This window comes from Vidua macroura, chromosome 2 (assembly GCF_024509145.1).
Source record: "Vidua macroura isolate BioBank_ID:100142 chromosome 2, ASM2450914v1, whole genome shotgun sequence".
Classification (NCBI taxonomy): domain Eukaryota; kingdom Metazoa; phylum Chordata; class Aves; order Passeriformes; family Viduidae; genus Vidua; species Vidua macroura.
Window position 1 is genome coordinate 13,388,285 of NC_071572.1, and position 25,774 is coordinate 13,414,058.

The 25,774-nt window shown below is 42.9% G+C and overlaps 1 protein-coding gene across 1 annotated transcript; it reads right to left on the reverse strand.

The window, feature by feature from the left end:
• Window positions 1–666: 666 nt before the first annotated feature.
• LOC128803613 (organic solute transporter subunit alpha-like) lies at window positions 667–12,240 on the reverse strand. Its single transcript, XM_053970734.1, has 8 exons — window positions 12,162–12,240; window positions 10,510–10,661; window positions 10,318–10,391; window positions 8,814–8,972; window positions 5,989–6,100; window positions 4,925–5,071; window positions 3,455–3,560; window positions 667–2,944 (listed from the first exon to the last, which is right to left on the reverse strand). The coding sequence occupies exons 1-8, from the start codon at window positions 12,238–12,240 to the stop codon at window positions 2,757–2,759; spliced, it is 1,017 nt and encodes a 338-aa protein (XP_053826709.1). The 3' UTR covers window positions 667–2,756.
• Between the last annotated feature and the right edge of the window lie 13,534 nt (window positions 12,241–25,774).

Consider the following 25,774-nt stretch of genomic DNA (forward strand, 5'->3'; position numbering starts at 1 on the left):
GGTCTGAGCCAGAGGAGGGCAAGAGAGTCTTAATTATAAACAAAACAAAACAAAACAAAACAAAAAAAAAAAAAAAACCAAAATTTGTAACAATAAGGCCCACACATTCTGCTACAGTCACATAAACAGGAACTCAGGAAAGCTCTTAGGCATGTGTTTAAGAAAATGTATATCTAATTTTGCTCTGAAAAGGCTTCTGTGTAAGTGATGTTTGGAATGAGATCTCCATGACTGTACACAGTACATAGATTTGCTGCGAAATCCAAAGACTGCTTGACAATCACCACAGTACATCTTATTGCTGAAATATGTCAGATGAAGGTCACAACAAGTATTAAATAGCTACCCAAAAGCATAATAGCTAGCGATACCTGTGGCTAAATCAGGCCCACACTGATATTTACAAGATACATTTAATGGGCACTGCAGAGACATGACAGATACCAGCCCAACAGCCACGAGTGAAGACTTTTGCTGTGCCCCAGCAGCCTCCTCTGGACCTACAGACACCACTTCTTACACACTCCATCTGTTTTCAAATGCACTCTTCATGCCACATGGATCTGCTTTTCCATGCCACAGATCCCACCCATCAAAGCATTCCCTTGAACCGCTACAGAAAACACAAAGATGCTTTACCAACTCAAAATATTTTATTTTCCAATTTTGAAGCTGATTGTACTCCCAGTCAACCATCCCCAATGCTGTTACGAAAATCAGTATTGCTCTTCAAGCCTATGTAAGTACCTGTGGCCTAGATTATACTGATATAAAGCAACATTAGGAATATGCTAATAGACATAATGTTAAAATACATTAAGAAGATTTCTCACGTTAAGAATAAGTTAGCGGATCCCAGCTAACTTATTCTAATGCACTCACTCTAATGCAGAGTAAAAATTCTCACATAAATTATTTTTCAAGGGAAAAATGCAGATTCTCTCAAATTAATGCAGTCCAAGACTGCCTACTTAGAAAAAAGATTAAATATAAAAATTGCATCAACCATTTCAAAACAAAAAAAATTCAATTTCTACTATAATGGAATCCTTCAGTTGTTAAAGAAAATATTGTTTCTGACCTCAATCAGAAACAAAAAAGCATTTTAAGTGAGCCCCAATTTCTGCTTCAGGTGGTTCACTAGTTGTTTTCAGTATATTTCATTTCCCACCAATTCCTAAACTGAATGCAATGTTTTAATTCAATGTAAGCCATAAATAAAGCCCCACTGTGTGTTGGAGTGGGTCCAGAGAAAGGCCACAGAAATGATGAGAGGGCTGGAGCACTTCAGCCTATGGAGACAGGCTGAGGGAGATGGGACTGTTCAGCCTAGAGAATGGAAGGCTCTGGGGAGAGGCCACCTTATTGTGGCCTTCCAGTGCCTAAAGGGGACTACAAGAAAGCTGAGGACACCCTTTTTAGCAGGGCCTGGTGCAATAGGACAAGGGATAAAGGTTTCAAACAACAAGAGCATAGATTTAAACTAGATATAAGGAAGACATTTTCCACAGTGAGAGATGTAAAATAATGGAATGGGTGGCCCAGAGAGGTGGCAGGTGCTCTGTCCCTGGAAACATTCAGGGTCAGATTGGATGGGGCTCTGACCAACCTGATCTAAGTGAAAATGTCCTGCTCACTGCAGGGGCTTGGACTAGATGTCCTTTAAAGGTCTTTTCCAACCCAAAGTGTACTGTGACTCTAATCTGCCTAGCTTTGTTCTCTTGCCCTGCTCTGGACACACTCCAGCACCTCAATGTCCTCTTTGTCATGAGGGGCCCAAACCTGAACAAAAGATTTGAGGTGTGGCCTCACCAGGGGAACAGTCCTGCCCTGGTCCTGCTGGCCACACTATTGCTGATACAGGCCACGTGCCACTGGCCTTCTTGGCTACCTGGGGACACGGTGGCTCATGTTCAGCTGTCTGGTGACCCTCAAGAGTCCTGTCAATCGCTCCCATCCTCACAGAGCTGTTAGTGCAAGGATGCTGAGTGTCATTATCCCCATTTACCAAGCACACAACCAAAGCACCATGTAGCATCACAGACTAGAAGACATCCCAGACTCTTTAACTCCTACTTTCTTTTTTCAGGCCAGTGACAGAGAACCTGCTGTCCACAGGAAGAACACCTGACATATTTACAGTCAGTAACTGTGTATTTACCAATTTCAGAGGTGAATTGACTAGTAATGTAAAAAGTCTTGCCCAAGAGAGATCGTTGTTTATGTAGGTGGAGAGCCCACATGGATATGGGGATTTCAGAACAAACATATGAGACTGTATTTACTGATCAGAATTAGCTATGGTGTAGAGTGAGAGATGCTCTATTGTAATGGAGGAACCACGAAAAAATGCTACATTGGACATATGACAGCAATCCAGGGTGAAATAAGACTTTTAAAAGTCAAAAAAGATTAAAAATAATTACTCTGAATTAACTCTAAATCATAGCCATTCTAATAGCTAAAAAATAAAAATAAAATAAAATCATATTGTAAGACAGTTTGGCACCATCAAGTGCTCAGTAACAGTATAAAATGGTATAAAATCTTAGTAAATTAAATGGTGTGAAAACCCTCACACCATGCACACATCGCTGGAGAATCAACAGGATGATCCTTGCTGGTCCTTTCAGTACTGCAGCTCACAGGCCTTCATGCCATGCTCTGACATGGACAGTGGCTATTTTTGGTGCAAGAATATACAAGTTCCTGAAGCTGATCTTACAGCTCCTGCATAACAGGAGCACAGGAGGCTTCTAAATCTTTGGCAATGCATCTTCAACAACTGCACCATTCAGGATAATCTTAGGAGTCTGCTTCTTGTCCCCGGGTTCTTCAGCCACACACTCTGGAGGCTCTAGGTCGTGGTATTTTCTCCGATAGACCACCCTCGAGATTACAGTTATCAGAAACATTTCCATGATGAGCAGCTGCTGGGCAATATCTGCAAAAAAAAAAAAAAAAAAAAAAAAAAAAAAAAAAAAAAAAAAAAAGGAGACAAAGAAAAACCGCCCAAAAGGGGAAATTACTATCAGACAAAAAATGACTAATTGGCTTATAAATTTTCACCTGTGCAAAAGGAACAAATTCTATCATGCTGTCCCCATATCTCTCACACTCAGCAGTTACATCAGTTACAGAATTCCAATATTGCCCATCAATAAGAATGCAATAAATTACGCATCCAAAATACAAGAGATTTAACAGTAATCATGCATGTTGATTTCTTTTCCTCTCATTTCTGATTCCTGCTCTTCTCATTATCAAGTTGTTCTCTACCATCATGACAGCTATGAAACTTCTGTTATTGTTTTTAAACTAAAAATTAGATTCTCCAAAAGCTAGTGATACCATGAAATTTGTATTTTGGGAAAACACCAGAGACTGCCATTAGCAACAATGAACTGGTACTTTTATAAGTAAATGAAGAACATTCTTCCCCCAGAAAACTTACATGATCCTCTTGCTGTAGAGGAGAGTGGTGGAGCACAGGGGATGATTTTTTGTGTGGCGAATATGTTGATAATAGTGGTCTGCAGGTGGTTCAGAATGACAATAAACTGCACCAGAAAGGGAAAACAAATGCCTTAGCTACCAAAAAGGCTTTTATAGTTCACACAACAATTCTGCTTTGATAACAGAACCTCTTTTGCCTCATTCCTCCTTCCTTGCCCTCCCTTTCCCCCCACCTACCAGCAGGGTGCCTGCCATTCTGCAGAATTCATCTTAAGGTCAGGATGATATTGCTCTGAATAGGAGTATTAAATTAATCCTGGACTTGAAAAGAATTTCTTCTCAGGCCTTCATTTGGGAGATACATTATACACAGACCTCCCAGCAGGGATTTTAAATAATACTGAGTTCTGAATAATAGGTAACAATGTTTTAAAAATGACAGTTAATTTGACCCTTGAGCTTATGTTCTTCCTTCATGAGAGACTCAAAGAACATTTTTCCTGTTGTCTCCTCTTTTTGCCAAAGCAGGGAGATGTTGTGGTCCCCAGATTAGATGAGACTGGCTTCTTTGCCAGAAGGTATGAGGGACTCTTCACAGCTTGAGTTCAGCAACCACCACTTGCTCATCACATTACATTGAGCCAAACATTTGCTGCCATGGAGTTATCAAAGTGCCTCTGTAGCTGCTGGTGGAACTGCCTGAGTCTAAACCCTCACATCAACAGAGTTTGCCATTCCAAACCTGAATTCACCCTAACACAGCTTTGCAGGTGTGACCATCCTGTTTACTGTCTTTATTAGTGCTTAATAATTTACCTAACCTCAGTGCACCAGCCTTGATGCATGTTCTGTTCAAGGATGCATATCCAAGGATTCTGCTGGACTCTATTCAGAGTGATGTGGAAGAGGGTGGCCTTGTCCCTGTGCTTTTTCAATCTAACCTATGTGGTTCTGTTCCTTACTGTCTAATGATCTGCAGCCAGTATTTTCACTATTATCTAATTCTGAAGTGCAGAATGGCCAAGAAAAATACTGTTGAAACAGCATACTGTGGAATGCTGAAACAGTTCAAACAACAGCTGCCTGCACAATGCAACATCTCCTCTCTGAGGTACACACCAGCATTTTAACATTGCATTTCAGGATACCACATCTACAAAACTTCCTTCAAGCCCCACAGAAAGTGCTGTTGTGATTTCAGCGGTCTAAAAATAGATAGATTTTACATGGCTTTCATGTCTCCAGCACTCCTAAGACTAAAGGTAAATTGGCTCCAAGTGAAACTGAACAGCAGCCAAGGAGAGTGCTTCAAAGGGATGCAGCTTTAATCAGGTAAAAATATGGCTTTGCACAAAGTGTATTTAATGGGAAATATACCAGAAATTTTCAACAAAGGAGCAGGAACAAGAGAGGCAGACTAGTATCAGCAGTTAAGAGAAATTCTTACCAGAAATATTAAAGTGCTCACCTGATAAAGAGCAAACTTTGGGATAATGTTCTTACACTTAAGGAGAATCCTAACTTTTCGAAACATGATTCCTACTGCCCACAGGGCAAAAAGAGTGAGGGCACCAATGAAGCAGCTGATCCATAGCGCAGGTCCTTTGGGAGACAACTGAGAAGCAAATCACACAACCTTAAACAACCTTACTTCAGTGTTTCCAGGAAGAAGTTGTGAACTGGATGATGTTAAAATGCTTTTTTCTATCTCCATGAAAGCTGGTGGCAGCAGCAGTTGCAGGGTTTTGCATGGGGAAACTGCCCAGTACCAACTGGAGCGTTGGCACAGGCTCTCCTCCTGCAGGCACCAACAGGGAGATGTGTTCAGCCTGGGGAGGTGCCAAGTGACACAACCCCTCAATGTTGCAATTGCCAGCCATGGAGTGTGGTGCCTTTTCAGAGACCCCAGCAGCACCTGGCAATGCTCAACAGCTCAAGAGAGCATGTTCAGCCTGACATCTCAGGTGGGTCATTCATTTTATACCATGAAACAACAACAAAAATATTACTTTTAGTCTGAGTTATCCAAGAGGTGCCAAATTATTATCAGATATTGATTTCTCCATCATCTTGCAGGTTACATGGTTACAAAGCAGAAGTATAGTACTATCTTTTCATTTTGCACAGATATAAAAATCACCGTGTCTTGCTGAAAAACATAGAATTAGGCTTCCTGTTAACATGCCAGTACATACACTTATTTCTTAAGGCTGTACCTTAAAAAACACAGGGCAGATACATCCCACAGGGCAACTTGCAGTCCTGCTATTCTAACCATACCAGCTGGGAAACGTATTGGAGCATAATCTGATGCCCAACCCCCCCTGATGCCCAATTTCTTTCCAAGAGAGTCGAAGAAGGCAGAAATCGAGGATGTCAGGAAATTATATGCTTCTGGTCTCAAAAGAATACAGTAAGGACTCACTTGGAAATGGTCACAGATTTCACAGTTTAGTTGTAGGCTAAGATAGTTACATCAGCCCTGAAACCCATGGATTTTGAGGACCTTCTCTGATTAAAATAGTTACTTACATTGTAAAGAACGTAATTGCCATTAGTCCAAAGCACTATTGATAAAAATGTGAGCACAGGCCGAAAGACAGCAAACTGAAAGGTGCCCAGCTTCAGCCAAAAGAGGGTTTGCCTGGACAAAAAAATAAGCAATTAAAAAATCATGGCCATGATCGTATCATCAACCTTAATAACATTTTCTGGATACTGTCAACTGCAAAACTTTTCCACTCTTGTAGCATGTGGCTAAAATCTGGGGAGGAACAGCTTCAAGATTAGAAAATATTTCCAAGAATTTCCCAATGTTTATTTAATAAAGTCTCTACAAAAATAGTAATTTCCCTGCTCTGCAGCAAGTACATACTAACCAAGGCTGGGCAAAACATGATGTCTTTCTCTGCCCTGAAGCCAACCAGGGAGACAGGAGCTGCATAACTGGTTTCTGAACAATGATGCCATTTGCTCTTGCCTTGTTGCCTTATTATTTCAGTCCTCCCATGAAATTGGACAAATCAGCCTGTTCAGCCACTTCCTAGTCCTGTGGTAGATCAAGACAGAGGATCACACAGACCTAGGTGAAAGGACTGGTGGTTTTTCAGTGCATCTTGAAGAGTACCATGTTTGGGTACTGGGTTTGGCATCTGGGTTTGCCCCTCTGTAGTCTAACAGAAGAAAGGAACAGTCTCTCACTCAGCAAATTGCACAAGGCTGGCAGGACAGCTCAGGATTCCTCCACTTCTGTCACTATAAAGTGGCTCCAGAACACACCAGTAACCTGGCCAGCCAGCACTGAAGGCCACCAGAAAAGGGGCAGATGAACTTTCTAACAGGGGGCATGAAAGCTGACTGACCTGAGCTCTCCTTCAGCTTTCACAGGGCAAGCTGCTGCTGCTGCTATAGGTGCCTCATGTTTTAGTCTGTTACTGTGCATTATTTCCCATATTTTCAGTGTTTTCACTGGAGTTCCTTAGGCCCTGCCATCAGAGATGTCTCACAGACAACAGGCTGCCATTTAGTGTGCTAAAGGATATAGCCATGAACCAGGAATTACAGGAGTTGCTCAATGAATATAGCTAGTAATCATAGGATTATCAACAGCACAAACCCATGTGGAAAGACCTGCAATGGGCCAGCCACTTAATGTGTCCCTTTCCAAAGATTTATTATTCCCAGAGAGCTTTAAAGAATAATACATATGACAAAGAGTGCAGTCACTGCAATGCCAGGAGTTGTTTCCCTTGTTAGCACGGGCCCATCTTTACTGATCACCAGATCTCTTCTGCCACATCTCTCCCTGTTGCATGGATTGTTACATTGCCTCATCTGTAGCTTGTTATTTTCCCCAGGACTGCAGATATATATGTTTTTTTTTTAAAGAATGAATCTCTCCCTTGGGGTAGCTCCCTGTTTCCCCATAAGGTACCTATGGAAAGAATGTGAGACTGACTTTTCTCTCATATAGCTTGCCAATATATTTGTTTAAAAAAGGTACCCTGCAATGGGAGAAGGCCAGAGGCTAGAAGCAGAGAGCAGATGGGTTTCCCAGTGGTACAGACACTGGAAAAGGAGGCCTAAACCCTCTGCAGAGCAAAAAGTCTTTTTTTTTTTCCTTTTTTTTTAACAGACAGCTGTCCTTCCTGCCAGCAGCAGTAGGCACTGTCTAGCTCCTGAAATGAGTCCATATTAGATGACATCATCCTGCATAAGCTGCCACTGAGCTGAACAACAGCAAGGCAGAGTAGAGGATCCTCTCCAAAGCTCCCAGCTGCTACAACCTATACACAGACATGGGAAGAAAAACAAATAAAGGTGCATTTTTTGGTTGGTTTACTACCTCTTCTTCTTTGTACCTCCTCCACGTAAATATTTAGTGTTACTCTGTTAAAATAAAATTATGGAAACTAAAGTTTTAATTCTAATACCAAATGAGGCAGTTTAAGGAGAAAAATTATTGTAATAAAAAATTAGAATTTTTGAAAATGCATCAGAAACCACTATGCTGTGTTCTGTTTGATGCTTTTCTCTAAACAGATTGTACAATTCCCTAGGACCCTCTGACATTAAAGTCCATACCCTCATAAGAAAGTGTCTTTTCAGTCCCTCAGATTTTGCTTATAATGAGAGAAACAGTCTCATGCTCTATGCCAGTAGAAAAGCTCAGGGAAATACAGGAGGTTACACTCCAGGCTCTGGAGTGGTGTGTAAGTGAGGGGGTGACACTAACCAGAGGAGGAGCTCCACCAAGCAGTGCTCAAAGGAGGACAGGTTTATGTTACAGTATATCGGCTCCTGTAGCTCTCCATCCTTAACTCCCTTCTCAAAGATGATTTAATACTGAGTTTAGAAGAAAACATCTGCTTTTGCCTCACCAGACAATGCCATTTCATTAAGAACAAAGCTTTACAAGAATTTTATCTACTTTTTGTTCTAAAATTTATTTTAATCTCAAGTAGTTTTAAAGTCAAAATCAGAATGAAACATTTCAATTTTATCAAACTGAGGGAAATTTTCTATCAAGAGAGCCTCCATTTGACAATTCTGCTTGTGAAAAATACCCAATCTTAAGACATTTGTTCCCTTCTGGAATGAAAAGAAACTAAAATGTCAATTATTAGGTTTTCTAGAGTAGAAATTTCTCCTCCCACACACCTCTGCATTATAGAAACTAAATAAATTAGTGGTGGTGTACAGCCCCAAAGTGATGATGCTGTTTAAAAGAAACCATTTGAGACGTCTTGAGACTGACTTTGGGGAAGCTTTGCTGTAAACCTGGCCCTGCCAAGCTGGTTGAATTCCAGCAGCCCTTTTCAAGCTTTTTAAAGGGAAATCTTAAAGGGGTGACTCACCTGGTGATGGGCACATGAGGGAGGCAGAGGCAGCAGCAGCAGCAGGGGCCGGTGGTGATGGTAAAGTGACCATTTTCAAACCGTCTGAGGAGCACCTTCTGCCCTCCACACTCTTTAATCATCATCATCAGGAACTTGTGGATAACTATGGCAAAAAATCTAGGGGAGGAAGAGAATTCCAGCTTAAACTTGCCTGTGTGTCTCACATGCCTGTGCAAGCCAGTGCTACCTTCTGTACAAGGTTTTTCCAGCTTGGGCTTTGCAATCAACAAAAATTCTAGCTCTGTCTTTGAGACACCTTCTGCTTTCCATCACCTTGGAGGAGCAGCACTGCCCTACCCTCACTGAAAGAGGAGTAAACTGGGGAACAGAGCAGGTGTGGAACTTCCCAAAGCCGCTCTGGTGGCTGGTGGCAGAGTTGGTGTTAAAGCACAGGCTTTTCCTGGCCCCAGTCATTCTGGCTGTATTTTTGCATAAGTTATCTAGTTCTCACTAGTCCGAACTTTTTAGAACAAGTCCTCTTGCTCCTCAAACATGGCTTTCAACCAACATGGCTAGGTTCACATAAATAGCTATCACTGAATGTGCTGGCCCAGGCAGGGTGTGGTTCCTCTGCAGACAAAGCACCTACTGCTGCAACCCCACCTCTCCTTCCTTCCCCAGCTGCACATTCTCAACCCTACCCAGGAACTACAGATTATGCCACCAAACATGGAAATCCAAGCAATAAAAGAGGTCCTCTGCTGCACTGCCTGTAGCTTGGGCAAGGGAGAAGAGGGAATTTAAACATGCTTGAAGTGCCACAGGACTGGATTGTTGGAAGTTTCTGGCAATCTGCACTACCTGCACGCACTGCTACATGCCAAGAGTATTCCCTACTCCTGTGTTGCCCCTCCTCTTTTACTATTTTACTCATCTCCAGACGTGGAGTGCTCAGGGCTACGGCATACCCCTACTTTGTCCTGCCCTCCAGGGCTGTGCCATCACCTCCAGAAAAGAGGGACCACATTTCTCCCTTCTTCTCTGTGCATGCCAGAGCTGTCATGCTCACACATAAAGTGCTTTTATGAGGACAACTGAGGAACATTTTTACATTGATGTGCTCATTGGGGGGCTCACTTGGCACCATTAATAATAGACATCCATGGCTCATCATAAGTAAAAGTGCAGGGAAGAAGTCACAGGCCAGACTCTCATTCCACATGACATGCAGAGAGAGGAAAGACAGATTACTGCTCCAAAGAGACTGTCAGTCCAAGGAATCAATTACATGTGAGTCACAGATCCTTCATACTGACATTCCCACACTAGGGGACTGTAGCACTGGGAACTGTTTCAGCATTTTCCACCTCCCAGGAAAGTGCTGCCAAAAGATTTCAACTCAAACAAAGAAATTACTGAATTGTTAAATTTACAGAATGACTGTGTTACCAAGAGCAGCAGATGTTTAAAGGGAAGAAATTCAGGGTTTGGAGCAACACCTAGAAACAAGCAGAATACTCACATTCCTGCTGTGAAATCTGTAAACATTGTTGAGCGAGGAACCCACATGCCAATGCATGAAGTAGTAGAGATCACCTACAGAGAAAAAGGAGGAAGGCTGCACGAAGGGCAGAGAGCTCATGTGGCTCCTGTGGATTTTCAGGGAAGCCTTATTTTCAGCATTAAATTTTATCTTGTTTCCACGTTAACTTACTGGAGCTGCAGCATTAATCCAAATTATGATTGATCTTTTGGAAGAGGGGATTTTCCTGTAGATGTAGACTGCTTCCTCTATAAACACCAGAATGGCAATGAGCGTCATCAGAGTCAAGGTTGCAAAGAGAAATCTCCCTGGTAGGTCAAGGCCTGCAGAAAGAGAAAAGAAAGCAGACAGTTCTGATTTATTTCATAAGCTTGTCAAACATTAATGTAACAACACCATCTCTGAGGGGCTTCTTTGCCTTATTCCTGCAAATACTTGCACTCATCCCTGGTTACCCAGGCAGACCACTGCCTCCACAGAACCATTCAAATACAGAAGTTCATGACTAAATCTTTCCAGGATCCACAGACAGCAGGCAGGAAGAATACGCCTTCACCTTCTGAAAGCATTATGCAATAGTCCATTTCAGAAAAAGGGAGTTCTGGGACAAATATCCTTAGATGAATGTAAATATGTATCAGAAATAAATATATAATCTGGGAACTTTTCCAGGTAGGCTACAAGCAAACATGCATTCACTCAGTATTAGTTCTCTGCTTCCATCATATGCTCATAGGCATGTAACATGTAACTTCCTTAGGCAGGCAAACTTACTAGAAGCTCGGTGGAATTTTGTACGGCACACAAGCAATGTAAGGAAAAGTCTCTGATATCCCAAGCCTGAGATAAAACTTGGTGTCTTCACCAAAATCTTTTTTGCTTCTCCCTTAAACATTTCAACATTTACCCATAGGTGATAGGTTTTATGTCTCCATTGACACTGGATGTCATATCGAAAGCCTCGTGGGGTCACCTGGCTAGCTCTGGACCCCAGCTTCGCTGACAAGGACTGAGTATGGGGATCAACTTTGACCCAACTGACGGTTGAAGTGCATTTTCTCCCAGGGGATGTGCTTCCAGAGACAGAAAAAGGCACCACAGTGGAATTCTGCTTAATTCAGGAGAAGTTCATGCCCTTCATCAGTACTAACTCCTGCCGGACCCGCAGCCTATCTGGAGGCAAAGCAGCGCCTCTGCCCCAGCCTCTTTAATCTAACCTGCTTCAAAAAACCCCGGCACTTCCAGACTTGGCTGCAGGCGGGGCAGTGCACGTCTCAGTGGATATCTCCAATCCTTAAATCTCACCGGACGGAACCTGAGACCCGGCGTAGCTCCAGGAGCCGGTTCAGCGCTCGGTTCCGCAGGTCCCGGGCGGCCCCGGCGCTCCTGCCCCACCGGCCCGTTCTGTGCCGCCCCCAGCCAGGCCCTGGGCTGGGGCTGTGCTGTGCTCTCGCCCGGCCCCGAAGCAGCTCGGCCCCCAGACAGGCGGAGGATCGGCCGGGACAGGCGGGTGCCAACCTCTGCTCGGGGATTTCCTCGCCGGGGAAAAACGGCGAAGGGACACGCAGGGACAGGGATAGGGGATGGGCAGGGACAGGGATAGGGGATGGGCAGGGACAGGGGCACAGACAGGGACAGGGGCAGAGGGACGGACAGGGACAAGAGGACAGACAGGGACAGGGGACGGACAGGGGCACAGACAGAGGCAGCGGCAGGGGCAGAGGCAGGGCCAGCCTCCGCCATCCCGCTGCGGGTAGGTGCCGAGGGCGCTGCCGCCCCGGCTGTCCCGCGGGCAGCCCCCTCTCCTCCCGCCCCGCACTTACTCCGGAGAAGCTCCTCCGAGTAGGGCGGCTCGCTGGAGCCGCAGGAGGGGTGCAAGGTCCCGTTCGCCTCGCCCTCCATGGCTGAAAGGAAACACCGGCCCCGGCGCGGTGCCCTGGCGCTGCCGGGGCTGGGGACGGGCGGCGGGGTCGGTGCATGCCCGGCCGCCGGTCCCTGGCGAGTGCGGGCGGCGATGCGCGGCGCGGTGCCGGCGGCCGGGCCCGGTTAATGATTACCCGGGAGCCGGGGCGGGCGGGCGGCGCAGGGACCGAGCCCGCGCTGCCTCCTGGCGCCCGGCGGCCCCGGCACGGCGGCCCGGGCAGTGCCGAGCCCGGGGCAGCGCGCCCACCCCGCCTGACACGGGCCGCGGCTGTTCCCGGCTGGTCCCCGTGTCTCTGCCCGGCCTCGGTGGAGCTGCTTGCGGCACCCAGCCGGCCTTCCCCGGGTCCATATTCACAGCCCCAGCGTGGCGGGGCACCTGGAGTCGGGGCTCGGCAGCCGAGTGGGCGCTGGAACCGGCCAGGGGCGGGCGGGATCCCCAGGGCCGTGTCCGCCTTCGCTCCAGCCCCAGGGCGCGGGCGGAAGCTGCTCTGTCAGTGGGGCAGGTGTTTGAGGGACTTTTCATGGAGCCCTTCACCAAAGGCTTCCCGATCGATTCGGCTGCAGCGAGGTGAGACGCTGAGGGGGAGCGCAGTGAGCGTAGGAGAATATACCGAGAGATTCTCCACTTTCCTACACGCTTCCTCTGCTGGAAGGATTCTGCAGCCTGAGCACTTTCAGGTTGTTTACAGGAAAAGGGAATGAGTACTGAAATGGTGGAATTTAGTTACCCACCAGGTTGTTCAGGATACTCAAAGCTGGCTAACCCTAATGGTTACTGGGCTGAATGACAAAACTACAGGGACACGCTGTAACAATGAGCAGAGTGGTGTCTGGGGGTAAGGTGGACAGTCCTAATTACCTACGCAGTGATAAGCAATTGCCACTCATGAAAAAGATCCTGGGGGCACAGTGGACAGTCTTCAAAAATAACAGCAAGAATCAGCATGGGACACAATGCAAAGGACTGTGAGAAATTGTAGATAAATAAGGGAAGACACAAACCAGCTAAAATACATATGGAGGCCTCCCTTCACCATGGTGATGTTCTAGAAAGTTGAACAAATTGAAGTGGGGAGGTGAGAAATTTAGGGACATTTTTAAGCACCAAGGGCCCTTGTGGTAAGGGCTGTCATCTTGCAGTTTTCAACGGATTTCCAAAGGTTTTACAGGAAGGACAGGCCAGACGCTGAAACACTGCCAGCAGGAACACAAGGATGCAGGGGAGAACGGGACTGCTTACTGTCTAAAACCAGCAGGTACCCAACTGAGAGAAGGCAGGATCCTTCCAGAGTGGCAAGATTTGGGAGCAAGACAGACGAGGCTACTGATAGCCTGTTCTTTTACTGTCAGGAAAGCTTGGTTACAGATGAAAGTAATTTATTTCAAGTCCTCCTTGGCATTGCTGACATTGTTTTCACTGCATTGAGAGGTGAGGATGAAAGCCTTCCAGTTTCATCAGAAGGGATGCAACAGTCAGTGGCTGTTGGAATGTGGTATCTGCCCAATTCTCACAGTCTGCCCAGAGCATTCTCCACCCAGCACATCTGCTGCTGCCCAGCTGCAGAAACAAAAGGCAAAATCCATGAAACACTATTCCAGCTGATTTTCTACTTGAAAGTCTTCTTTTTCATCCTGAAGAAACAGTTGTTAGTAGAGAGGGAAATGACCTTAAAAGACCATTCATTTTCTACATAGTTTGTTTGATTTTTTTTAACCAACTATTTTCAGGCGGTCACATATTCCAAAATGTGACCAAAAACTCGTTAGGATTGCTGAGATTTAAAGATGGCCCAAGGCCTTTGAATGCTCTTCCTGAGCAGACACAACAGGATTCCCATCTGTTGCTATTTTGGTTGCCAGCTCCTTGTATTCCCTAAAAGCTAAAAATAAAACCCCCTTACCTGTGAATTTCTTTTTCTGAATGAGGCAGGTTTGGTAATGCTTGTGTTAACAAAATTCATACACTACATGTAAGAGACTCAAGAAGTCCTTGAACTCAATAACAATTTTGGATTTGACAGTCATATTTAAGCCATTCAGAAATACCAGTTTGGAACAAATACTGCAGCAGACACTGAACATGGCATTAGAGAGTTTCCTGTCTCAAACCTATAGAAAATTAACAGGTTGAAGTTTAGAGGTTAAGGATTAATTCCCACCTGGTGCTGTAGGGGTCCAGCTCTCCAACTCTCTTCTTCTCCCAGAGTGTCTCATGCAAAATAGAGTCTAAAAAGAGAACCACAGACCTACTGTGATTCCTTTTTGTTAGAAACACCATTTGCCATTTTTGGGTCAAACATTGGACCCACTTCCTTAAAATCTGCCATATGTCCTGGAGGGAGTGTGCATCACCTCTTCCCCACATTCTGGACTGTGACATTGCCTGGCAGTGTTTAAATGTAATAAAGCAAACTGGAGAATGTGCCATGATCCCTCAGTTACCATGGTCGGAGATCTGCTGTTCTGTGCTCGCTTTCTTAGACCAGACTCTTCAGCAGTGCCCTCTCTGCTCTGCCCTCAAAGCCAAATGCTGTGTCTCTACATCAACAATGAATCCTTTAAATTCCCATAAACCTGAGTATGTTTTCCTCCACCTTCACTACTCCAATTTTTGGTTTAACCTTTTAGTTCAGTATATTGTATTTTCCACGAAAAACAAACCAACGAACTAACCAAACCCCAAAGCCACCTTCAGCACTGGATGAGTATTAATAAATGTATCACCTATCCATTTAGATGCATCAAGAGATTGTCACAGGTCCTCAGACTAAAAACCACCTCTGAACACAGTTCCCTTCCTCTGTTCACGAGGGGCATTCAAGTTCTTTGTGGTTCAGCCCTCTTCCAGACACTGCACAGCTCAGACTTGTTCTTTTCAAGAAACCTTTGCTTCTAGTTTGCCCCTTTGCTTCTACTTGTATTCATCTTTTAAAGAGCACTGCAGATGCTTATTTTTCTTCCATTTTTGTGATGACTTTCATTTTCACCCACCTCACTTCAGGGAATACTGGGTCCTCTCAGCTCTGTGGAACAGGACGCCTGTTGTGGTCACTGCCCCATGGCATGTGGTCCAGAGGAGCTGATGCCATCGATGGCATCTCCCTGAAGGAGGAACACTGGCCTTCAGAAGGTGACACAGCCCCTCTACCCCAGGCTGGTGGGCCAAGCTTATAGACAAAACACCTGATGTCAGCCCTGTCTCAGAAACTGAACAGCAGAACATCCTGCAGGTTATCTCAGAGGACAAACTCAAAGCTCCATTGCACAGGATCCGTAGGATAGGCTGTTGCATTTTGGTTGTAGGAAGTGCAGCAGACATCAGCATCATCAGTGCAGATGGGAAAGATGGAAAATGCAGCCCCTTTCACAGAATCATTTGGTCTGGGAAAGACCTTTAAGATGATTGAGTCCAACCACAAACCTAACACTGCAAATGGTTCTGAGGCAAGGTTAACTCACCTCCTGGAGGGGTACACAGACTTCAAAACCCTTACATTCCTTTAGTTAGTGAAAATGTACATCACCTGGAGAAGCTTCAGCTGATTCTGGAAGGGCCTCAGCAACTGTGAACTCCAGGGACAGATATGCAGAGCAGCTGCATTTACTAAGTAGGGTTAAAAAACAAGGTAGGCATTTCAGGTTCAGTTGTACAAAGTAAAGGATTTGAGCTGTAGATGAACAAACTCCAGAGGTGCCAGAAGGAAAGGTTAATAAGCCTACCTGATTCTCCTCTGCTGGCAGTTCTGGTCATGGACCTCCAATCACATAGATAAATCAGCCAGTTTGACAGAGACAAATTATTTGAACTGTTTAACCTCCTCCCACTGCATTTGGTTAAGACAATTTGGAGGCTAACTGATGCAGGGTGGTAAACTCAATCATCCTAGAAACAGCTTAACACTCATTAATGGGAGAGGTAATTATCCTTCTAAGTGCTATTGCTGGATTTGAAATGCTGCATTTGTGCACTAATTTCATGGAAAAGGAGGTAGAGTTTCAACAGTACCTCTGCTAGAGTGTGGACCCAGGGAGCACTATAGAAGTACTTGCAACTATACTTATATGAAAGGATGTGATCTATACTGATGCAAGAAACTCACAATGTCAGTAAAAGCTTGTGTAAATGAGTCTTTAAACTTGGGCTAATACTTCAATACAATGAAAGCAACTGGTTCTTCATTCATTTTTCCTTGTGATGGACAGAAAGCGAAAAAAAGTAACTATAAAGAAAAGGAACATTCACAGAAAGGAAAGGAAAAATGAAATATGAGAGGAAAAATAATACTAACTGATGATTTAAAATAATGCCAAAACCTAGACTTAATTCATTCAATCTCAGGAAGACAGGTATCTCCAATTCCCTTTAGAAGAAGTTTAGATTTCCTCTGTGTGCTCTGCCTAAACAAAGGTATGCTTTAGTCAAACATGAAGCAGTAGATGAAAATTCAGAGGAACTGGATGAAATTACAGGGAAGGAAAAGCAACTTCTTGAGTTTTTGTCCTGTTCAGCAGAGTTCAAGCTAACAGGACAAATTTTGTTAGAAGTCATCAATTTTCAGTGCTATAGGGGACTGCACATCACAAGTTTGGATATCCAGATAAGAGCCAGAAGAGTCAGCTAAAATTGTTCAGATTTCAAAGGAATGTACATGTTTAATAATTAAATTAAATTAAATTAAATTCTGTTTTTCAGCTTTAGCATAATATACAGTTGGATGTACATGCAAGTCAGCCTTTTCCACTATAAATCTGTGGATTTTTCACCGACCACCAGTAATAAACTACCCATTTCAGGAAAGGTAAGTCATTAATGTAAGAAAAGGAACATCTATATCACTGTAAAAGAAATTAATAAAGGGATTTTCTTGTTTTCTGGATCATGACAGCAACTATAAAAATAAATAAATATAGTCATGACAATGAAATAAATTAAGATAACAAAACTGAGTCGTAATTTTAGTGTTTATTCAGGTGGACAGATTTCTACATTAAAAAGAATATCAGGTGTGCCAGAAGCTTTCATGCTCTTAAGAGGAAATCTTAGACAAAGACTCTTATCAGTACAGAAGCAATAAAAGAGAAAAAAGAGAGGCTTTCATTAAATTTCAAGCTAACAGGTTTAATTTTATCTTACTTCCAAAGCAGCAGATCAGTTTCTAGCAGTCAATAAAGGGGAGAAATACAGAGACAGAATCAAACTATTAATTTTTAATGTATTATTGCACTTTCCTCCAGTTACAAGTAATTATTTGCCCTATCTTATCCTTTGAAGGTAACTTAGGAGCAATTGCCTGTGTCAGTAGAATAACAGAAAGGAAATTCACAGTACTTCATAGTAGAACAAAGAGCTGAAAGAACCTTATAAAATTAGGACCCTAAACTGGTGGTAAGGGGGGTAGCCAACAATCAGCATTCTGAGGGAGAGTAGAGGCAGGGAGTGCATTTTCCCTGCCATTGCTCTGATAAAGTACACATATTTGATTGCAGAGCTTTTCAGCAATGGAAGAAGTTTTTCCCCAAAGGAGTGTTGATGAGCAGTAAGACAAATATGCCTTAAGGACCAAGTAAACGCCACTCTGAGAGCATCTCGTATGTATCCAAGGGCACTGATGGGCAAAGACAAACCTCACAGATCTTGAGCATCTAAAGGAATAGATAAGGATTAAGAAGTTCTGTCTCTAGGGTGAATTTCTGTAGATTTTCCCTTTCCAGTCCTGATTTATAACCCCCAACTTCTAGAGCAGGGCTGTCAAGAATTTTGATGTTTTGTGTCAAAAATGCCAGTTCATCTGAAGGGAGGCTTCTGATAAGAGGGGTGATTTTTAAAAGATTTATTGTCAGGAAGCTATTGTAAAAACATTTCAACTTGACATTTCCTACAGGAATTGTTTTGCATCTGCTGTTCAAAGCAAATTTTGAAATATGAAACATTTTGAAAATCCTTAAAATTAAAAAGTAATGTAAATAAAAACACAATGTTTCAAAGTGAGGAAATTACACACAAATCCATTGATTTTTTATTTTAATGGAAATTTCTGCTTTTCAGCTTGATTCAGGACACCAGGCCTTAGGAAAAGCTGAGGACCTCCTTATGGAATAAGGTTTCCAGAGCCAAAACCATGCTGGAGATCATGGTTTACAGCAGTTTCCTGGAGGGGAGAGCAGGGATCTCTTCAGAAACTACTGATGTTAATCTGACTGGGGCTTCTCAGGCACTCTGCCCTTAATGACTCAGACTGCTTTTTTCACAACAGTCAGGTGCTGGGCAGGATACATCACGCATTTCTTCCAACAGGTCACAACATGACAGAAATATTTTCTGCTTTCTCTGTACTCCTATTACTGAGAAGGAAAAAAAAAAAAAAACAATCTCAAAACCAGAACACACACACACACAACTGAAAAACTGTAATATAATATTGTAATGAAAATATTGTAATATAATTTAAAACCCAAACCACAACATGCTCCAAAACTAGGGATATACTGTTTTGTGGAGCAAGCAGAGCACTCACCAGCAAGCAAGGAGAAAAGACCGCACATGTATGAATGCAAAATATTGTCAGCATGGGCTTTAGTCACCATGGCAGTGAGACTGCCTGTGCCAGCAGCCTGGGCACGGGTGAAATCCTGCACTGCCTACCTACAAAATCAGTGCCACAGCCTGAAACTGTACTTTTTACCTTTATATAAAGACAGCCTGTGAAAAAACTAAAGCTCCTACTTTTTTTTTTTTTTTCCCTCTAAATAATTAATAGAAATTTTATTTTGAAAGTTACAGTCAGGAAAAAGATGTTTTCAGTTTCTTGCTGTTTGAAACTACCTCAATGCTATAGCTCTTGCTACATGCATGGGAAATTAGTGGTTCAGCAAACACTGAAAAGCCACAGGCAGTGTCTGAATTTGTAGTGAACTGTGAAGGTGAAAGAAGAGCACAAATATCCACATTAAATATTGAATTTTTGTCCTGTACAAACAGAACCAAATGGAGAGGTGAATAGGTTTGGTAGAGAAGCAAGAGCTCCTGGAGCAGAGTTTGGCTGGAAAGAAAACACAAAATTATGCTTCAAATAAACATTAGGCACACATTTGTAATAGCTCAAAGATGCACTGTCTGCAGATGAAAACTGAAAGCTGGGTTTCAGACAAACACCTGAAGTGTGCAGGATAGCTGCATGGTCTGGGATGTTATGAAATAATACACAGGTCACAGTAAACCAGAAAATTCTGAAACTTGTTAGCAGGAGAAAGGCTGCATGACTGTCTCCAGTGTATCTCTCTGTCTTTGGGCAAATGGTGTCTGTGCCTCTGATCCATGTGTGGAGGAAATGTGCCCCAGCCACAAAACTGCAAATCCAGGGGCAGCTCTTGTCATGAGGCTGGGGGTGCCCCTGCTCGAGGACTTACAAACTTTGCTAATTTCCTTGCAGAAAAGGAAAAAAACACCCTGGAACTCTAACTTGCAAAAGACCCTGTAGCCTTCTTCTGCACACCCTTGGATGTTTTTGCAACCTCTGACAACCTGAGGGGTTTTCCCTTTTGGAACTGGTGTGTCTGGTGTACTTGCACTATCACTCCCGGGGGTTCCACTGACTCTGCCCCAGCTCACAGAGACAGGCAGGGGCAACTCAGGCTGCCAAAGGGAAACAAGGCATTGAAGAAAGCAATTGGGTCCTTCCCAAGGGAATGGCCATTTTTTGTGATTTCCAGTATAAAACAGCTAAATACTCAAATTGTGCTGATATTGCCTTGATAATGAATAACCTATACCACTCTGGGGATTTATGATACTGTTCTCTTAAAAAGTTTTGTTTCCATTGTATCGTCCTTTGGACAGAAACAGGGATCTTGTGAATACAGTGAAGGAGATTCACAATAGCTGTGGTATCTGTTTAGCTTTGGCAAGAACTATTTTGGAAGTCAAGCAGCCTTGAGTTTGAGCTTTTTCATCTGTGCAATGGCAGAAGTGCACCTGTGTGGAGGAAAGGGTCCCTCCAGAGATGGATGCAGGAGGACAAGAAACATTAATGTTTCTTGATCATCACACAAATACATAAGTGAATTCTTCTGATGCTTGTCCTATTTGGAATTGTATAATTTTTCAATAATACTTTAAAAAGTGGCAACCAAAATCAAATGTTTGTCTTTGCTGGGCAGAACTGTTATGATTTATTCCAAAGTATAAGGTTAAAGGCCTTGTTTGCAGAGGGAATCTGGATAGCTCTGTTATCTGGCATTTGTATTAGCCAAAAGACTGGTTCAGATCAGCTTACTCCTTGAGCACTATGAGCCATAAATTACTAAAAATAATCACATCCTATAAGCATCTGTCACATCATCTTAGCAGCTGTCAGGGGGTACAGCTAGAAATTTGTGACTGTCCAAAGAGCAAAAATGGAGTGTGGAGTAATACACCAAATAATTTTAAGAATAGTACACATCAGCCTTAAAAAATAAACAAAAGACATTATACATGAATATATATTTATACGTGGACATATACATTATACAGTGAACATATATTTATACTTAGAAGTCTCATTTTCTCTGCACTTCTGCCCCCTCAAACCTTTGAATGGAATCTGATAGCCATTCTTCATTTCTTATGCTTCAAGCAAATATGCTGCAAAAATGCCACCTTCTCCTACTGCAGCTCTGCCTAAGCAGCCCTGACATACTCCTGACAGCATTAATTCTCATGATCCATTGATATGGAAGATTACAAATTAAGCAAATTTGCAAAGACCTGCCAGAGATGAAAAGCAATTAGAAGTGAAATAGGGTTCTAATGAGTATTGTCATCTACTGTGTACGTATCTTGATTTTATCTGAGTGCAGTTTTCTTCTACTCCTGGCACACATTCATCCTGATTACTTCAAAGTGTTAATTTGTCATCCTCTTCCATCTGGAGTAAACGGGTAGGCACACACCACAGCCATCCTGAGTGGAGACACAGGCTCCTGGGTGAATGTGGATTCGGGCTCCAGTTTGCAGAAGTCTGCAGAGCAAGACTTTCAGGACATCATACCTGGAATAACTCAGGAGGGGTTTCTTTGGCAAAGGCTCAATGCCCACTTCATTAGATGAAACTCAGAGCCTGTCTTCCCATAAGGAAGCAAAAGCAGTCTCTTTCAGTAGACAGCTTGGAAGGTCCTAATTGTATCTGTGAAGCTGAAATAGAAATTCCAGCTCCAGATGTCAGATTTTTTGGCACTCCTGCATTTCCAGAAGGTCCATGCTGACCTGGTGGAAGACTGGGGCAACAAAGATGAATTGAGGTGACTCACCTTTGGCTTGGGTACACCTTGCACATCCCAATTCTGCTCCCTCTGTAAGGAAGGCTGGGGCTGAAGAAGGAGAGATCTGTGGGATGTTTCTAGTGAGGACTGGGACCTCAAGTGTGCAGGACTTGCTTTGGGCTCTCACCCACAGCCAGCAGCTGACATTTAGTAGGAGACCAGCCCCATCTCTGCGGGCTACTCTGAAGGCAGCAAGCTGATTTCCATGGCATTTCTGCTGGAATGAGGACAGCTGCAGCAGCATATCACAGATCCCCCCTGTCTGAGTACCAGCAAAGCCTCTTTTCACCCCTGTCTCAGGACACTGCTCTCCCAATACAAATGCACATACTGGATTGAGGTGAATTCCATTTCAGGAAGGAAGGGGATGATTTAGAGCCACTGTGAACTGCACTGCTGGGCACTTTCTCCTTATTTCTTGAACCATTTTCAAAACAGCTGTTACTTATTCCTCTTATATTTCATCAACTCAGAACATGGAATAGATATATTCCAGAGTTCCTGAGGGGACAAAAATCATTATACAGAGATTGTTAAAAAGCAAAAAAGAAAGAGAAAGAGAAACAGATGTTTTGCATGCTAGTGAGGCAAAGTTGTAGGAAGTGATAATTTTATTAACCCGACTTGAGAAAACTGGGAAAAAACAGGAAAGCTTTTAGACGTAAGAACCACCAGAGGCAGCAGCGTGTTAGTGACATGGCTCACACTGTAACCTTAGGCAGCAATTCAGCTCAAAAGGCAGAAGCAATTTTAACATACTATGAGCTAGACTATAGAGAGACCTTTTCAATATATCTTTCTTTTGTCTTGACAAATTCATTAAATATTTCCAGATACTTCTTGCATTCCTGATAGCCTGTTTCTCTCCTCCCCTCATAATTTTGTTATTTACTTAGAATATATTTTTGTTTCACAAGATACATTGTTCATGTTAATGTGTAAGTTGCAGGGTGTGTGGTCTATCTGAGACCCAAGCCAGCTTTTCTACTCTTGCTTGGCAGTTCCCATGGCAGCATCTGTTATCTCTCCCTTAGTCTAACATCTCTCTGATTTATCTCTACTTGCCTCTTCTATTATCTCCTCTTGCCACCAATTTCCTCTTTTCTAGCATCTGACAAGTTGACTAGCACCTTCATATAGCAACTATCACAGCTCCCCCAGCATCCTTCAGCCCTTGCTGACAGCTGAATAATGTGTTACCTGTCCTGGTTCAGAACTGTCATTCCTGCATAATAATTTTCGGAGAAAAATTTCTCTGATGCCCTTTGTTTCTTTTCCCTCTCTCTCTCTCTCAATTCTACCTAGTCAGTTTATAGTTTCTCTGATATTTACTCCCCACCAATTCAGTCTGACTTGGTAAGTGGAAGCAAGAATTTGAATAAGTTCCACCCAAATGTTAAGCTGTGTATCTGGGGGTAGGGGGGAGGTGTTCAAGTCTCACGACAGAAAATTATTACCTTATCTGACTGACAGGTAATACTTAGGGGCCAATTTTTGCAGTGCAAACATATGCATGTCCAGAAAGTAATTTGTATAAACATTTGTCAACAATTGCTTGGACTTTACTATGACTGAAAACATTCATGACAGTAAAGCTAATTCAGTGAAATGCTTGCAAAAAGCTACACTCTTATCTCTGTAGAAAAAACAGAAGCCTCAAAATACTTGGTATTTAAGTATTAAATTATTTTAATAATTCAAATTTTTTCTTCAAGTCTTATTTTCCACAAAAAATCTCAGATTTCGCTCAAAATAAAAGTCCACTTTTAAAAGATGTTTTTGTCCCAAAAATATTGGAAATGCAATCTATATCCTAAAGAAAAAGACAAACAAACACACACAACCAAAAAAATTCACAGAATATTAACAGAATACTGTAAAAGGATATATACATGCACATATATGTATGCATATATACATGTATACATGTATACATGTATGTATACTTACATGTATATGTGTATGTATTTAAATCTCACAGTTGGCTGAATTAGGCTTTTATTAGTCCAATAAATTAGAATACCAGAGAAAATGTATTCAAACCAAAAGCATATTTTTAATAATTCTTGGCTATTTTTGCAACACTTGACAAACCTCTTTCCTTTTTAAAAGTCAGGTATAATGCCTCATGTTTAAAAATAGCCACAGAGCACAGCATTGTTCCACACTCAACATGGCTCCCAAAAACACACATGTGCTCCTGGCCCCTGCAGTTCTGGAAGAAGGGGTGTCTCCCTTGCCTTCACTCACTTTTTCCTGCAGTTCCCACTGCCACTGGTGGCCTTTGTGGAAGCTGTCTCTATCCCACTGGAGGTCTATTGCCCTGTATAAAACTAGGAGGAGCTGAGTGCTCCTTGAGAAAACAGAATCAGTAACCACTTCAGAAGATCAGAACCAAGCCTGTGCCGAGGAAACTCACTGCTCTCGTGCTAGTGCCCCTTCTCTACCCAGCCCTATCAGCCATGTGCAGGACACCCAGGGAACAGAAAGTGATGCTGGCTTGAAGAAACACCTCCTTGTCATGCTGGATTTCACAGAATTACAGACTGGCTGAGGACTTTTGAGCACAGACAGCACCCTCAGAGAGAATCTGTTCTGCTCCCCTGCTCAGGGCAGGGGCGCTGACAGCAGGTTGCTCCAGGTGTGTCTAGCAAGGCTGAAGACAGAAAAGAAGACAAATGTTAGAGAAAGGCAGGATTCAGGCATTGCACAGAATGCAACTCGAAGATGGGGTTGTTCTCATGAAAAGTTTTCGTTTAAACAAATATGTGGCATTTATGATGACAAAATTATTAAGTTAAGAGTTCTAACAGCATGTACTCTTGATTCCCTTCTACAATTCTTCATTCCTTTCTTACATTCCTCAGAATACCAGTATATTTTTCTTCTTGTTCTAATTTTCTTTAAAAAAAAAAGAACCAAACAAAACAAGAAAATAACATCCATAATTTTGTAAAGAAATTGACTTTTGATCCTATTCTCTTGCATATTATTTTTGTAAGGGCCAGCCATAAATCAACCTGCCACTTCATTTTTTTCTTTTCTATGAAGTGGTAAAAAGTGGAGTTTCTGTAGCTAGAAATGTAGTGGTGTAGACATAAATATCATATCCTCCATCCTAGGAATGTGTTTCTGTGTCCTTCAGAATAATAAATGTAGCAACTGAGAATGGGATGGAGGAGCTTAAATGTGATGAGCAATCACTCATTTATTCCCAGCACATGCAATGCACTCCAGAAAAACCACAGTGGTCATAACTTAGGGGACACTGTCATGTGCTGGAGAACCTGTAAAGCCATTAAAATGAAAATACAAACCATTAAAGCTGTTCAGGTATTTTTTAACTTCCTGTTTAAGGCACAGACACTGAGGATGGCAGTTGTGTTATTCTGTCTGATGTCTAGCAAGGGGCCATGCTTTCAGGCTGCCTCTTCTTAGGGATAAGGAAAATCAACACAAGCTGAGCAGGCATCTTCCTGTGATGCTGTGATTTATAATAGGCAATCGCCGTGATTTCATGCTAGGTAATTTGATCAGGATATTAAACACCTTTTACACATACAATAGTCTCAGTCTCCCTTTTGCAGCAAAAAGATTTTTATTTTATACTGATGACTTGTGTAGGCTGACTTAGAACAGACTAGATGGAGCTAAAGAATAAAGTAGGTATTTATTAGGAGGTCTCAGTAGATTTATCTTGGGCAGCACAAGAGCCCAGCCAGGGCTACATCCAAGATGAACCAAAATGGTCACAAAATGGACGACTGGTCACGAGGTCTCTCACTTTTATAAGTTCTGGTCCATTAGCATATTGGAGTTAATTGTCCAATTGTAGCTTTAGGTTATGAAGTCCCATCCTTCTTGTTTTTCTCTCTTCAGTCCACCTTTGTTTTTGCTCTTGGGTCTGAGATTTGGATTGGTTGTCCTTGGTCCCCAGCTAGAGAAGGAATTGTTTTGTCTACCTGCTCTGTGAAGAGAGCTCACCATCCCCTAATACGAAGCTCAGAAGTACAAAACCTGAAAAATAGAAAAGCCAAAACCTGAGGCATCAATACCAAAAAAATAAACAGCTTAATATGTGGGGTAGAGTTGAAGATTAGGAGGTGTTTGGTAACACCAACCTGTGCTCTGTGCAGGAGGAAAGGGCCAGACCCAGAGAGGAGGCAGAGCTGAGGCAGAGCAGGAGCGAAGGAGGAATTGGCTGGACAGCCTG